The sequence below is a fragment of the Cheilinus undulatus genome, linkage group 16 (genome assembly GCF_018320785.1).
Source record: "Cheilinus undulatus linkage group 16, ASM1832078v1, whole genome shotgun sequence".
Lineage (NCBI taxonomy): Eukaryota > Metazoa > Chordata > Actinopteri > Labriformes > Labridae > Cheilinus > Cheilinus undulatus.
In genome coordinates this window covers 16,998,411-17,014,910 of record NC_054880.1, presented here as the reverse complement: position 1 = coordinate 17,014,910, position 16,500 = coordinate 16,998,411, and the positions used below count along the sequence as shown (strand labels likewise).

The 16,500-nt window shown below is 38.0% G+C and overlaps 1 protein-coding gene across 1 annotated transcript; it reads left to right on the top strand.

Annotated features, from left to right (window-relative positions):
* Positions 1 to 304: 304 nt before the first annotated feature.
* On the top strand, positions 305 to 12,351 carry LOC121523276 (transmembrane protein 268). The gene is made up of 9 exons (XM_041808084.1): positions 305 to 537; positions 4,100 to 4,199; positions 6,377 to 6,471; positions 6,574 to 6,681; positions 8,315 to 8,467; positions 8,560 to 8,670; positions 10,366 to 10,455; positions 10,672 to 10,881; positions 11,534 to 12,351. Exons 1-9 carry the CDS (start codon positions 532 to 534, stop codon positions 11,699 to 11,701), a joined length of 1,041 nt encoding a protein of 346 aa, XP_041664018.1. The 5' UTR covers positions 305 to 531; the 3' UTR covers positions 11,702 to 12,351.
* Positions 12,352 to 16,500: the final 4,149 nt, after the last annotated feature.

The window sequence follows — 16,500 nt, the reverse complement described above, 5'->3', positions numbered from 1 at the left end:
TTCAATATATTGCCATGAAAATAAACACAAAAGCCAGTTACTTTATTTGCATCATGAAATATTTTTATTACAAGAAGCTGGGCTTTAAAGCTTGAAAAATTACAAACTGCAGCTTTTAATTAAGATGAAAATACGCCGGTTTAATCAGCCTTGACATGCAGTATTAAGAAAATGGTTGAGCTAATCAAACATGCTCTTTCTAGTGTTGTGTGAGCTGAGAACCACAGACTACATTCCTGCAGTCATGGGGCCGGCTGATCCGAGTCACACGCTCACAAAAAGAAAGAGAGAAAAGAGAGAGAGAAACCAAAAGAAAGATAAGTAGGAGGGAAACTCTGCTGGGTCTCATTTGAGTGTTAAAAGCAAGATACAGCATCAGTCTGTGAGTGTAGTACAACCCAGCAGCACTTCATTCAAAGAACCTTAAACCTCATACTTGGATGTTTTCTGGAGACATATACAAGAGGAGAGATGAGAAAGAAGGGAATATAATCATCACACCTTTGTTGGCAAGATGGACTTTCATCTAACATGCAGGTAAGATGTGTTTGATAAAGGTTTGTTTGGTTTTAAGGGATTCACTATGATCAAATTAAGTTACAGGTACATAAAAAAACAAGAAATGTAACATTGCTGCTATATCCAATATTCACACTTCATAAATGTACCAAATCAGCTTCATTTTAGTGTTAATTTAGATAAAAGTAGTTGATATTTTTGCAGGAATTACCTTGCTCAGGTATCAACCTGCAGAATAAATACATAAGGGTGATTTTTTTTAAAGTTTGCATCATAATACAGGAGAATGAAAATAGACAGGATGCATCTTACAGATAATAGTTTGCATGTTTAGCTTTTATTAACCATGCAATTTCCGCTTTGAAAAAGTACCAGTGTATTTTGTGATCAGTATCATACATTTGTCTCTGCTTCAGCAGGTGTAAAAGAGGCATAAGCAGAAATGATAGCTTGGCTCAGTGTCAGTTTGACTTCATTAACACACCAGGAAGTGAAAATAAGACGGTAGATTAAATATAGAGAGGAGTGGCAACAGAAGTGAGGCTGAGTAAGGGTTAAAAATTACAGCTGCAGTTGAGTTTTCACACTTGAGTGGTGAAATGTGGCTCCACCACAGTGAGGAAGAAAGACCTCTACAGAGAGCTGCCTCTGTCTCTGAGCACCATTTCTTTTAGTTTTATCTTTTTTTTCTTCCTGTTGTGGACTGTGAGCAGCTGAAAGGATCACAGGAAGTGGTCTTTGGAGGGTCCCTGTTGAAGTGCAATGTCACGACTAAAGTGGCCTCTTATCTACCATGAACAGACTGAGCTACGCCGCAGAGATAAAATGTGACATTCTGGACATTTTATTATAAAAGGAGTTCAAGTATAAAGGCCGCTCTAAGGGCCTGAGAAATGTACATCTAAATCCTTAAAGGGAATCTGCTTAGTTGGGGAGTGATGACCTGTGAAAGCAGACAGATCAGCTCTATGTCTTCAGAGTGAAAGCTGGCATGAATCTGTAAACACTTTCCTCATATCAATGTAGTATCCTGCATAAATATAGTTTCATAGATTTGACTTCTTGAAAACAGATGTAGAATTCTGACTTACAGCTGACGTCCTCTGACGTCTGATTTTCAATAACTTTTTCTCTGAGTTTTTTTGGAGTGTTCTTTTGTCTTCATGGTGCAATGGTAGTCAGGAATACTGATTAACCAGTGACGGACCCTCCAGACACAGGTGTTTTTATGCTTTATTTGAGACACATTCCCTGCACTCAGGTAATCTGCATTTCACTGTAAGATTACTAGAACCAATATGCTGGAGCTCAGTTGAATTAGGTCACTTTAAAGGAGGTGAGTGTTTATGCGATTACTTTTTTTAAACTCACACATTTCTATTCAATTGACATTACTTGGTAAAAAAAAATATGTTTTTTTTTTGAGTTTGACATTCGAGAGTTTTTTGTATTTTTTTGTTAAAAAAGCTAAATTATATTGACCAAGATTGATTTATAACATCAATAAAAGGGTAAGCATCCAAGTTGGTAAATACATTGATAGGCACTCTATGGATCTCTCAGCTGCTCTAAAAGTCGTTGCATAATTGAGATATGTATGTAATGAGCATTTATTCTAAAAAGAGTGTGGTGGGGTGTGGGCTAGAGCCAGATCCCGTTGCTTCCTGCTTCTTCTAAATGCCATTATTGCATCATTCATCTGGCTTTTCTTGTCTTTAGTAAAGGATCTGACTACTTTCATCTGAAAGCAGAAGTGCTCTGGTTGGGCTGTGTGTCTGTACGTCTTATCCCCTTCTTACAGTCGCCTGAAATAATCAGGGATTGTTTATCAGTGATAAAAGCTGTGACTTATCTGAATGCCTATACAGGAATAGATCACAGTCATCTGGCGTGAATGCTTTGCTTCTTCAAGCTTGACGCATTTAGCTGTTGCTGATCAGATAGGAATGTAGCTGTAAACCCTTACATGACTGGGAATAAAAGGCCTTCTCTTCATTGGTGCCATTCATCATGGATGTGTACAGAGATATAATGGATTAGTCAGGGTTAATAAGGCTGCTGTGGTCAAATGTGCTTGACAAACCACTTTGAGCTCTTTCATGTAATTAACATTCTCTCTTCGTATCTCTAATGGTATAAGGAGACAGCTGTTACCCTTCTTTTAGCATCAGTATTTTATGGGTTATGAATGTGTTTGAGCTATGTCAAATGTTTGCCTAGTTCTTCATTCTAAGCTAGCTACCTGCCTTATATACCTGCCTGTTTGTCAGATTTGTAGGAAAAACTCAAAAGGAGGTCCCAAAATGCAGATAAACTCAAAAAGGATTTAATTAAACAAACAAAAGAACTTACTGCAAAATAAATCACTGGAATCAAAACCCAAGGTCCAAAAACCAAAGCAAAATCCACAAGGAGCACGAGGAAAGGTGCGGGGAGTAACAACAGGGAAGACATCTGATGAACTGACAAAGGACAGGGAGAAACACAGAACTTAATACACAGGGAGTGATTGCACAAGGAGAAACAGGTGTGGATAACGAGACACAGGCGAAACTAGTGAGGGTAATCACAGAGGAGGGAAACTGAAGCAGGAAGCAAAACTGGAATCAAACACAAGGGAAGGCAACTACAAAATAAAACAGGAAACATGGAACACTACCGTACACAAGAAGCACACAAAGACTCAAAACTGTACACTAGAAGCTAAACAAAGGAAACACTGAAAACACAGGAGGCTACGAAGAACCAAACACAAGGAGGGAAATTCAAGCACAGGGAGGCACAAGGATTTACAAACACACTAGAACTATACAGAAACGATAAAACATCATGACAATAATCAACTAAACATGAAACACAAGCAGTAAAGCTAAACATGAAACACAGGAAGTAACTAAACATGGAGCACAAGGGATCATGAACTAAACACTAAATAAACTGAACTACACAGAATAAACAGTAAAAACAACAGAAATCAGAACAGAGATCATGACAAATTTAAGCTGTCTTTTAATTGTCTACCATGTTTGCTGTTTGGAGCTATAGTTCTTTTACTGACTTTTAACTTAAGCTAATTTGTAGTTAATTTGTCAGCAAGACTTTAGCTATCATTTTTATCATTATGGTAAACTATATCGGCTGTTACATCTTGCTGACTTTAGCTGGTTTTCCATTACTTTAAGGTAAGCACGAACATCTGTGTATCACATACTTTAAGCTAACCTTAGCAAACTGACTGATTGTCCACTGTATTGCTAGAGCTAACTAATTAGCTCTTTATTTCCAGTATAAACTTTTGCACTAGCATTTAACCAACATCAAACTGCTGACTTTTGTTCATGTTTCATGATTTCTGGAGTTTCTTAAGTAGCTGCAGATAAAGCAGCGTATGACTCAGTGAACATCCTGTTTCATTCTGAGATTTCAGGACGTTGTAAGTGAGAGAAATCTGCAGGAAATTACTTCTTCTTTTTCAAGAGTCTTACTATAGTGATTGTTTCTGACTTCTGAACCTTACATTAAGACAGTAGCTCAGTGTTAGTAGAATTGTTCATTGTTGCTGTTGCTCTACCCACTTTAGGATGTGGTTTCATCTCAGATGATGGCGGAGAAGAATGGTGGAGGTCATCTGTTGGAGGAGGATGAGGTGGATACTCAAATCAGACCCAAATGGTCCAATGGTAAATGCTTTTCTATTATTGTCTATGTAGGAGGAATGAGAATGAGAATGAGATTTATGTAGATACCAGGTCAGATATGTTGTGTTTACCTATATATTTCCTGCTACAGTGGACCCTCATGACATTAGAAAGACTTTCATATTAGCAAAATTAGCACTTTGATGTCTGGGCGTGATAACAAGCCAGAAAATATATTCATCAATCCAGCCAATGTCCAAATTCTTAAATAAGAGAAGTGTTATTAAAGCATTTTACTACATTGTATTTTTGATGATCACTTTAACCTTGATTCAATTGTATTAAGTGCCCTTTTATAAATAACTCAGATCAGGCTTGCCCACAGAGTTGACAGGGCCCCTGAAAAACCAAGAGAAATGGGCCTTCCCCAGTTTATTGATGATGTAAATACATGTGTGCTGAATCAGTAGCATTGGTGCTGGTGTTTTAGCTAACAGTCGCCTCATTTTGGAGCTAAAAACAGTGTCAAACTATTATTGGGTCTGTTGTGGGATTATTTGTTTGTGCCACTTTTTAACCAGTTACACCTTTTTACACCAATTTTTGACTGATTTCTTGCCACTTTTAACTCCTTAATTTGCTGCATTTAATCAGTTTTCCCTTTTTACCACTTTTCACCAAATTTAGCCTTTTTTTTGCCACTTTAGTTGCTTCATTTGCTACTTTCAACCCATTTTTGCCTCCACTTATTTATCAAATGTTGACCCATTTTTGCAATTTTTCACATTTTTCTCCATTTTCAACCCATAGTTGCCCTTTTTTATATTTTCTTCAACCAACTTTGGTTTATAAAGGGTGCCTTTGCTACTTTTTTTTTTTTTTTTGAACAATTTTGACCTAATTTTGCAATTTTCACAATTTCTTCCTGTATTTGCCACTTTTAACCAATTTTGTCCCTTTTTAAAAAAAATGACTTTTTTTTCAATTTCACCCATTTTTGCCAAATCTTGCTCCTTAATTTTCTACTTTTAACCAGATTTTGCTCATTTTTTTCCCTTTTTGCCACTTTCCCCCTAATTTCCACTTTTTGCCCATTTTTGCCACTTAAACCAATTAAGCTATTTTTTTTGCCACTTTCAGCCCATTTTTGCATTTTTTTTCCATGCTTTGCCACTAATTTCCCATTGTTCCCATTTCTTTTTGCCACTGTAACATTTTTTGCGACTTTCAATACTCAATTCTTTTCTATTATAGTTGTCCCAGTGTTTTTCTGCTTTATTTTCTGGCACCTTAACAATTGTGCACATCATGTCTTAGAAATGAAGCCTGATATTACTTTCCAAATGGTTTAGTTCAGTTAGTTTAGTGTCCATCCACATTTTTAACATTAAAAGGGTCATTCTGTTTTAAGAAAAAAGGGTCTCATTATGAAAAAGGCTGTATTGTACTACAGCATAAATACATTTAAAAAACATTTTTTTTGTTGCTTTGATCGGAGTGGTTATTATTCAGGTTAGATATAAATATGATTATCACAGGTTAACTTTACAATGGACCATGATTCTGCTGCATAGGCCCCCATTTTGCAGGGCCCCAGAAAGCTCTCCCCTTTTACCTTTCCTTGCCTCAGATTTCTCAACCGGGGCATCTTCAGTACTGGGATAGGGTTATCATGGTATAGTTACCATAAAATCAGTCTCACATGCTTCAGATGCCAAAGAAAAAGACATAAAAATGTGAAAGAAGAACAACTTGACTGCATTCTTCCTTTTTTCCCCTGTAAATTCAAGAATAGAGTACTGTAAATCCAGGACGTAAAGAATATGTACATCAGTTAATCAAGTATATTTGGTTGTTTTGTGAAGATTCCCTCTGATAAACCTGAAAACAAAGTTCTGTGATATGAAAAAATCATTAAAAGTAAAGTTTTGCAAGTTATTTGTCTGCATAGTCTGAGGTTGAGCAGGCCAGCTCACCTCAGATCAGACTGATAACAGTTGACCTGGTTTGCTTTGTTACTTTATTTTTCATTGCAAACCTTATAAATTCTTATAAACACGCAGTGGTTCTGCTTTAATCTTCATGTGAATACCTTGATAATATTTCTCTGTTATTTCTCTGCTATTTTCTCAGATCCTATGACAGTATTTGGACAGATGAAAGACTGCCTATTGCCAACATTTATCCTGAACTGATCTCTATCTCTCCCTCTCTCTCAGGTCGTTGTGTTCTTGCATTGCCGACCTCTTCAACGCTAAACCCCAGTTTTGATCTGTCCTTGTGCCGGGCAAAACTAGAGGATGATGGCTTCGAGGTCAGCAGACACACCAACATGTTTAAACAACACGCTGTGGCACTGAACGTTTCTTTACATTTTTATCACAATTTTTGTTAAAATAGGGTTTTGTTTTTCTAGATTCCAGTCAGAGACCTGGAGATTCCTCTGAGGAAAGCTCTGGATGCTCCTTCAGTCAGGAGATTCATGGTTTTCCACTCGGCCCTCTTTCACTTTATTTTTGCTCCGGTATGATCATCCCGCTCTTCTCCCCAGTTAATTACCCTCTGTCCCATACGTCTTCAGGTTTAACTCTCACGCCTTTCCTTTCATCTCTTTATGCTTCAGACTATTTTTGGTTTTGCTTCTAAAGGGCACTGTAATTACATCGCATAAAATGCGCAAGACACATTGCAAGACACAGACAGCCTAGTCTTTAAAACTATGCCAGTCACAAGTCAAGATAAGGAAGAAGAACCCAGTTGCAGAAAAACAAAAGGTATTTTTTTAGACCAAATACAAGAACCAAAACTCACTTCTTGAGTCCAAAATGCATAATCAAACAAGTTCTAACATAAGTCCAAAAGGCTCAGGATAATAAAAATATAAAGAATAACTGAATTTAACATAGGTGCTGGTAAGTTTTAGCTGCAAGCCCTCATCTTCAGTCTGTATGGAAATCTAAGCTAACAGAAATCCTGCTCTGTAGCTAAATGCTAATTAGCACAGCAGTTTGGGGGTAGAAAGGCAAGCTTTGTGCTTTCAAATGGCATGAAAATGTCTGCTAGTAATTCTTAAGTCAACTAATTAAAAATAAGTGAATTTTGTTAACTTTAAAGAGCCATGCTGGAAGTCTTTGAGTCTTCATGCTGAGCTAAGCTAACTGGCTACCGCTCTGTAGACAAAGCCAACACTAGTTAGCTTAGCAAATTTAAAAAATGCCCACAAGGACCCCTTTAAATCAGCTACCGTAGTCTAGAGAATTTTGTTAATTTCAAACATATGCTATATGGACAAAAGTATTCGTTCATTACACCGACAGGGGCTGTATTAACATTGTATTCAAATGCATGTACTTTAAAATGGAGTTGGTCCCCTTTTGCAGCTATAAGAGCATCCAGTCTTTTTGGAAAGCTTTCAAAAAGATTTTAGAGTGTTTCTGTGGAAATTTGTGCCCATTTATTCTGTAGAGCATTTATAAGGTCAGGCACTAATGTTGGACCAGAAAACCTGCTCCAGTTTATCCCAATGGTGCTCAATGGGGTTGAGGTCAGGACTCTGTACAGGCCAGTCAAACTCATCAAACCATGTCTTATTAGTCCTTGCTTTTTGCACTGGGTACAGTCTTGTTGGAGTAGAAAAGGACCTTCCCCAAACTGTTGCCACAAAGTTGGAAGTGTAGCATTGTCTGTCTTGCCCAAAAGGGTGTGGCCTAAACCGCCAAACTTCACAGGTGGCAGAATGCAGCCAGGCAACAGGTCCGATTTAAACATCTGAACTCAATAATTAACACGTGTGGCCAAATCCACACTATATAGTGTATCTACAGTATATCATGTTTTCTTTTGCTTTGATGTGGAGCTTAATGAACATACTAGTTAGCTTAGCAACAGAGCAGGAAAATAGCTCTTATGATGCTTATTATCTTATGAAAATCCAGTTTGTTTCATTAGTTATGCTACTGACCCTTTCCTTGATTTGAGTCTTTCAACTGAGCAAAAAAACAGGATCTGCTTTGTAGCTAAAAACTGACTGGTATGAGAATGACATATCTTTCACCTATTATGAAATTAACCAAAAATTTTAATAAATTAATGAGCTCTGGATATTTCATGTTTTTGCTTTCTATTAGTGTAAACATAACCTCTACTCCCTCCAATAGATTCTGTATATGGTGATTTGGTGTGCTGTCTTCTCCACCCTCCACGTCTACATCACTGTGAGTGACTACTGGGTCCTCTGCCTCTCTGTCAGCATGGTCACCATCTTCATCACCACCACCATCATCTTCATCCTCCACTATAGCAACAAGGATGTAAGTAGAAGAATTTCTCAGTAAAATTAGTTTACAGGAATGCTGAAAAGGTTATTACTCAGAGTGTTTTTTTTTGTCCGTTTGTGTGTCAGATCAACATGAACTTGGATGTGCGGTTGATCCAGGTGAATGAGAGGTTGATCAAACACAAGCTGCTGGTGGCTGTGGCTGACTGGGTGCAGAACTGCAAGGGAAACATGAAGGTAGACGTTTTATAATCAGCAGTATTGTATTATTTTAGCTAATACATAGCTGTTAGAGAGTGTTACTTTTGTTTTTCTTTCTCGCATTTTTGTGGTGTTGTGGATGGACAACACAGAGATAAAATAACATGTTGATGGATGATGAGGATCATATGACAGTGAGACTGACAAAAAATAACTATGATTCAATAAAATGTGGTTGATGACAGAGCAAGATTAAAAAAAAACAAAATGTCATCAACAAAACAAAACAAAGAGCAAGGCTAAAAAAAACTTTTCTTTTGATAGTAATTATTTGTTTGTCTTTTACCAGTTTTACCAGCCGATGTGAAGCTATTTGGCCATCTTATGTTATTTAGATGTGAATTAGAGTGGCATTCATTTTTACTGTGGTTTGAGCTTTTAAAAAAAAATCCCACCATTAGCCGTCCATTACTTTGGTAAACTATGCAAATCTAAGATTTTATTCTTCACTACATGCCTCATTAAAAAGTGTTCATTACAATGTAGGCAACCTTTTCAGCCTCATGAGTGTGTTAATCCTGTTCAACATGAAGTTTTAACTGAACTTCTTCTTGATGGATCAATAAGGTCTATCTTAATGAAAGTCCTATTAAGAGTCAGCTAGGAAAATTATAGAAATATGTATCTGCAAGTTTAGAAAATAACTTCATGCAGATCATGAGTTTTGAAGAAATTATTGTTTATTATAAGAGTAAAAGAAATTATTATTTAATTATAAGAGTTTGGGGTCAACCTGGGTTGTTCAGGGCTGTTACCAGTCATTAGTAGTTCTTTGGACTGATAATCATATTTGGAACCAAAATGCATTTCTCATGACATGCAAAATGTAATTAATGTGGCTGAAGTAAAATTGCCTGATCAAAAAATCAAAATAAACAATTTAGCCCAAGGTCCATCTGCATGAGAAATGGCACTGAGCAACACCATAGCTGCAGGAAATCAGGAAGAGATACAATATGCTGACTGTGTCAGTGGCACCCAGGCTTGGATGTTGATTGGCTGGTAGTCATGACATCTAACCAATCAGAATGTGTTGTGAACAGGACCTTTGGTACGACTGTGGAGAGTGAAATAAACCAGAGGGGAAGACGCTTTGCATTGGAAACAAAGAGTGTGTCAATTTTCTCTGTTTATTTAAATTTATTGTAGAGGTCTGACTTTACCTGAACACCCTCGTTGGAGATATACTCTCTTGTTTTTATCTTATTTTATTTGCCAGTAAGTAACAGTTATATTTCTCTGAGCTTACTCAGTAGCAACTCAGTCCTCAGAACTTAAAGTAAACTTTACACGAAATACTTTTCACTTCTATTTCAATACACTTTAAGCAGAGCAACTGTACTTTTACTTGAGTGCATCAGTCATGTTCTTTTTCCACCTTTGTTAAGAAGTATACTCTTAATATAAGAAAATAAGTAGGTTACTAATAAAAGTAAAGACCACTTAAATAAAGCAAGAAAATCCACACCATGCATTTCTTGTTTTGAAGTGCATCTCCACTGATCATGTAAAGTAGTGGTAACGGCCTCTTTAAGTGTTATTCTAAAGCCCCATATGTGGGTGGTGATGTGGTCTGGGCTAAGACTATAACAGATATTCAAAACCACAATGAATGTAAGTTGTTCTGACAGATACTCATGCCCCTGTATTCCTCCCTGTGTCTGTCTGCAGCTGTACTTTGTGTATTGGGACATGTCCCACTGTCTGACAGTGCTGACTGAAACTTTAGACGAGCGCAGCTTTGGGATGACAGACACCCAGGTGAGTGAGTGAAGTACAGCTGTCGCCGTGTTTGTTCTCCTGCTGCTACATTGATTTTTGTGCTTCCATGTTTGCCCTCGCTGAAATCAATAGAAACATAATTCTAGTTGCTTTTTGAAGGATATTTATTTGTGGACTTCATACAAACAGACGTGCACTCACTCACGCACTGTGAAGGAGGTTTAAATCATCTGATTGGTGTCACCCTTTTGACAGAAAAGAATGAAGAAGACGATGTCACATCTTATCCTGGTGACAGAGATAAACCCTGAGGTTGGGGGGTCAGATATGGAGCAGGATTTGGATGAACAGAGGCCTCTGCTTGGAGATGAGGAGATTGGCTGCAGTACCTCATCCAGCCAGCGGGAGGATACTAAAATCACAACCAGCTACAGTCTGATCCCTGATGAATCACTATCTCCTCAGGTAAACACACGATGCTGCAAGGTTTCTTTCGTTTCCACTCCACTGAATTAGAGCAACATTGTTTGCTGCCATGTGATTGGCCAAATACTGTAAATATCTGCATCACTGAACAGTTAAACAGGACCTAATAAGTTTAGCACCACTGGCTTTGCACTAGTTAGCATTAGTTCATGCAGGACACAGTAGTCATACGTCCAGCTGTGATCAGCTGACGGCTAGCTTATCCCAATTATCACTTCCCAGCTCCCACAGCCAATCACAGCTCTCTCTCTCAACACAGCGATGCGTTTGGGTAATAATTCTCACTAATCTAAGCTTGCATTAATGCTGCTGCTGCAGCTGCTGGCAAAGCTTACCCTCCTCCACCCCAGCCTCCTCTTTCACAGCATAAAGCTTGTCACACCCGCATTTAGATTCATGCAACTATGGAGTAACTGCTTCTGAACTAATTTCATTGTATTCAATACACATCATCATAAATGTATCCATACATGTGAGGGTTTCTAGCCAATGCACTCCAAGAAAAGTCAAAGCATGCTGCTTGATTTACTCAGGGAGCATCTTTAGACTCTCTAAACTCTCTTCAGTTTTTCAGCAGGTTTTATTTAACCAGTTCACTTTGTTTTTTCTGCTTTGTTGATCTATTTTGCAGGTTAAAGCCTACCAGCTTCTGATGACCTACAGTGCTGCTTATGTGAAGCTGCTGGTGTCCCAGAGTCTGCCAGGATCGTCATACCACCGCCAGCGTTCCCGGAGGAATCACTGCAGCAACGGCCCTCTCTGCCTCTGTCAGTACGTCACAAAGAAGATCCTTCAATGACAAAGCCGATCAAGGTCAACGCAGGGAGACGGTGCAGGGAAGTAAATGACTGTTTCTCTGCAGCCAAGCTTTCAGCTACACAAACTGATGGTGTAGTACTTCCTTATGAGCGAGCATGGTTGACGTAACGTGTTTAAGGAACTGACGATAATGTGAAGGAACAGTTTGGAGCATTTCAGTGATTTTACGGCTTTCTCTATAAAAGCAAGGCCACTCTACCTGTGATGCTGTTTCAATGCCAGGTCTGAGTTTGCCCCACCTCTCAACATCTCTGCCAAAAGCTGTCATGCTGGGAACACGCTGACGTCTGTTCCAGCTCCTTTAAACAATCTTTCTATATCTTATATGTTTGATATTCATTGCCTCGATTACTGCTGTTTGAATTATTTTCACAAATATTTATTATTCATTCTTGTGATTTAATTTTTAAACAATTTGTTAGGTGTTTGTTGCTGTATTTACAAAGTGGTTGGAAGTTTCTCTCCTGCGTACTTTTAAAACACAATACCTCCTACGACATTTATATCAATATACTGGCTCATTTACTCCCAAACAAAAACATTTAATCCTGTTTTACTCTCAGATAAATATTTTATAGTAAAATATGTTCTCAGAATACAGTGTAACAATAAAACAAGGGTTTCCCATTTCTTTATTGGTCGTAAGCGTGTTTTATTTTGGATGATTCTGTGCTGTCCAACAACATTTTCCCTCAGAAGTTCACAGATAAACTTCAATGACTGCAACTATATCACAGAAAAAGCTACATTTTCCCCAAAATATAGTTTAAGATTCATCCTGAAAGCCATTTTAATCATTCATAATAAAAAGAATGACAGGAGTGTCAGCGACAAATTGTGGGAGTTTATTAATATTTTGGGTTGTTTTATAAAAGTCATGTCTTTTTCCAAGCTCCAAAGTGGCACCTTTTAATTCTGCTGATTTTGTCAGCTATGCTCAATTTGATTTTTCCTAACAATATATGTATACATTTTACATCTAACAAATATAGCAACACTCAGTTTCAATCAGACCCTTGCCGCAGGTGTATAAAATCAAGCACCTAGCCTTGCAGTCTCCATTGACAACATTTCGGATACAAAATGGGTCGTTCTGAAGAGCTCATTGGTTCGTAAAATGTTATCACCACAAGATATTCCACAATGAACTGTAAGTGGTATTATTAGAAAGTGAAAGCGTTTAGGAACAACAGCAACTCAGCCCCAGAGTATGGATGTAAGCATAAAAACAGTGAGTTTCATGGAATTGGTTTCCATAGCCAAGCGGTGTAAAGCACACCAATACTGGACTAGACCAGTGGAAACGTGTTCAGTGGAGTGTTAAATAACACTTCTATATTTGGCGGTCGGATGGGTTTTGTGTATGTCTGGAGAGTGTGACTTGCCTGACTGCACGGTGCCAAGTTTGGTGGAGGAGGGGTTATGGTATGGATCTGTTCTGGGTTTGGGCTAGGCCCCTCATCTCCAGTGAAGGGCAAACTCAATGCTCTACTATACCAAGATAATTTGGACAATGCTATGCTTCCAACTGTGTGACAACAGTTTGGGGAAGGGTCTTTTTTGTTCCAACATGACTGCGCCCTAGTGGACAAAGCAAGGATTATAAAGACATGGTTGGAAGAGCTTGATTGGCCTGCAAAGAGCCCTGACCACAACCCCATCAAACACCTTTGGGATGAACTGGAAGGAGAGGGACCTGGATGCAGCCGTGGACCTCCACTTCATACCGGAAGTCGGACGAGCGCTGCCATTTCTCGTCTTCTTATACCGGAAGTCCCTTGAACTGAACGTCTTCTTCATTGGTTTCTCCTGTGTCCCGGCCATATTAATAGAAGCAAGTCAGCTACATAAGGAAATACAAGTAGATGAAAATACATGACTTTCAGACTAACAAGCCCAGCGATTACATAATGTTAATTTGAATAAATAGATTTATGATCGAAATTCAAGTGTCACTTTGCACAGACATAATATGCAACGGGAAATTGGCTGGCTGGCCGGATGGCAATGTCGCCGCCATGTTGCCTGAGGCAAGTCTGCTATGTCATTCAATACAGTAGACAAGAATTGTGCAAGTTTTCGGAATAAAAGCTCAAATGATCAGTTTAATATGTATATATAAATATATAAATCAAAATAAAAATATCTTTACATATATGAAACTATTATATAGAAAATTCTTTTATTTTAAATCATGCAGTACGTCTTTTGATTTAACAGAGAAAATACAAGAAAGCAGATTCTGCTTTTATGTTTCACTGTCAGTCATTATTTTAATATGGATCATTTCTTATATATGTTTCATAAAAATCCATGTAATCTCATCATTTGAACTTTTAATTCAGAAAAATTGCACAATCCTTGTCTACTGTATTGAATGACAAAGCAGACTTGCCTCTGGCAACATGGTAGCGGCGACGCCGACAGTCAATTTCTGGTTGCATAGCTATTATGTCTGTGCTCAGTGATACGTGAATTTGGATGATAAATTGATTCATTTAAATTAATGTAATGTTATCACTGTGCTTGTTAACCCAAAAACACACATTTTTTTCATCTACTGGTTTTTCCTCATGTGGCTGACTTGCCTCTATTAATACGGTGGCGACACAGGAGAAAACAACGAAGAAGACGTTCAGTTCAAGTGATTTCCGGTATTAGAAGACGAGATATGGCGGCGCTCATCTGACTTCCGATATGAAGTGGAGGTCCTGGCTGCATCTAGGTACTCTTGACTGGAAGGGACATTAAGAGCCAGGCCTTTCAACCAACATCAGTGCTTGTCCTTAAAGACCCTCTACAGAATGACTGGGTACAAAGTCCCCAAAAAACACTACAGTACCTGTTTGTTTAATAGTTAGGTGGCCAAATACTGTTGATATAGTTTGGGACAAGCAGAACCTTTAAAAAAGAAAAAAACATTACCTTGAGGATAATTGGACGACAGGCATACCAGCATGAAGCTTTGCAGGATGAGAAAAGAGAAATGGTCAATCTTTATGAAGATGGTTCCTTATGCTTTTGAAAACTTCTTTAAAAGCAATTAGGATTATGTGCATACTTACACATTTGAAATGGCTGACAATTGTAGAATAAAAGTGCAATATTTCTCTGAGCTGCTGTGCTGCGTAAGTATAAACCATAAATATTCTGCAAATTCCAGTGTAAAGGTATAAGACGTAAATATTAGAAACTTAAGGATTTTATATTTTAAATTTTGTAACTTTTTACTTCTGAAACTAGAACTGAAGTTATATCAGTTATTCCTGATGGATTATTGCCTTTTATTGTTTTGAGAATTCAGTTCAAGTCTTCAATTCTATTGAAGTAAAAGATCCAAAGACTTCTTTCACTGCTTGAGGTCTGGGTAGACAAAGACAGCAGAAGCATGAAGGTAAAAAGGAGATTCCCCTTGATGCCTGCGTGTAATGATGCTGAAAGGAAGGTTAACACGAATCATTGGCTTTAGTTTCTAGCTACGTTATCTCAAATGTCAGCAGCAGAGCAGAGCCACGTGACGCTGTTTTTAGTCCTCACACCTTTGGTTGTTTGTGTGTAGGTGTACCAGTGATGCATGCATCGGTGTTTGCAGGATGCTGGGTTTTATTTCCCTCATTCCCTCACGATCCAGCGATCACCCATCAGTCCTGACGCTGCGGCTATAGTGACAGTCCAGCAAGGAAGCTTCATGATGACACAAACACATGCAGCGAGACAGCCAGCACGGCCCACCCAGGGGATGCTGTGACTGTGTGATGAAAGAGAGAGGCGTGCAGCGTGAGGCCAAGTTAAATGATCTCAGAGATGCTGCTTCTCCTTGGGAGGCTAAATGGCCATCTGTGATCCTGCATACACAGGCTGGATCAGGTCCAACTTCCATTTCTCCCTCAAACCTCTTTTCTATGGGCCTCATTGTCTGTGTCTTCACTAAACCTGTATAGATACAAGAAGTAGTTTTAATAATAAAGAAACATCAGCAAATAACCAGGTGAATACAATATTATTGTGACAAAGGTTGCTACATCTTTTTAAAAGGCCTGCTGCTGTCGTTGGCCAAACAGAGTTTTAAAGTTAATTTTAGCAACTAATTGCAATTAAATGGCAATTTTAGTGACCTAAAGGTCCTCAAGCATCATTTTTACATGAAAGGCTCCGTTAGGAAAACTGTTAGCAGCTAGCTTGAGCACAAATTGGAGCTAGTAGCAGCTACACATATTAGCCTCAGGAGCAAGGGACTAAAGAAAAAAAGGGAAAGTAAGTACAATTTGGTCAAATTATCCAGGTGGACAGAAGCTAGCTATGTATTTATCTTTATGTGAAACATTAAAAATAAAGCAATTAAGTTACTTTTTGCTAAATTATGCAACCAAGTGAAGCAGCACAGTGGGGCTGCTAGCTAAATGCTAACATAACCCAGCTAACAAGCTAACAATAAAGATAGGTAAAGATGTTGAATGAAAGGTAAAATGTTAATCTGTATCGCTCATTTTGTGTATAGTCTTCAAGACTTTAAATAATATTATGAGTTTATTATGCTAAGAAATTAATTGAGTTTCAGTTTCAATCAATATTTTGGCTTCCCATTATCATGAAAACAAGATAATCGTGATTAAATGGTTACTGTGCCACACGCTGTCACATTCATTTAGTCCGTAGGTTTTGAAAAGTGGTAAATGGTGCAGTGGTTGTTGTGATATTTTGTCTATGAAAGTAATAATTTTTATTTTCCCTCAATGTTTTTTCACTCATTTATATTAATTGATTGATTTTTTTTCCAAA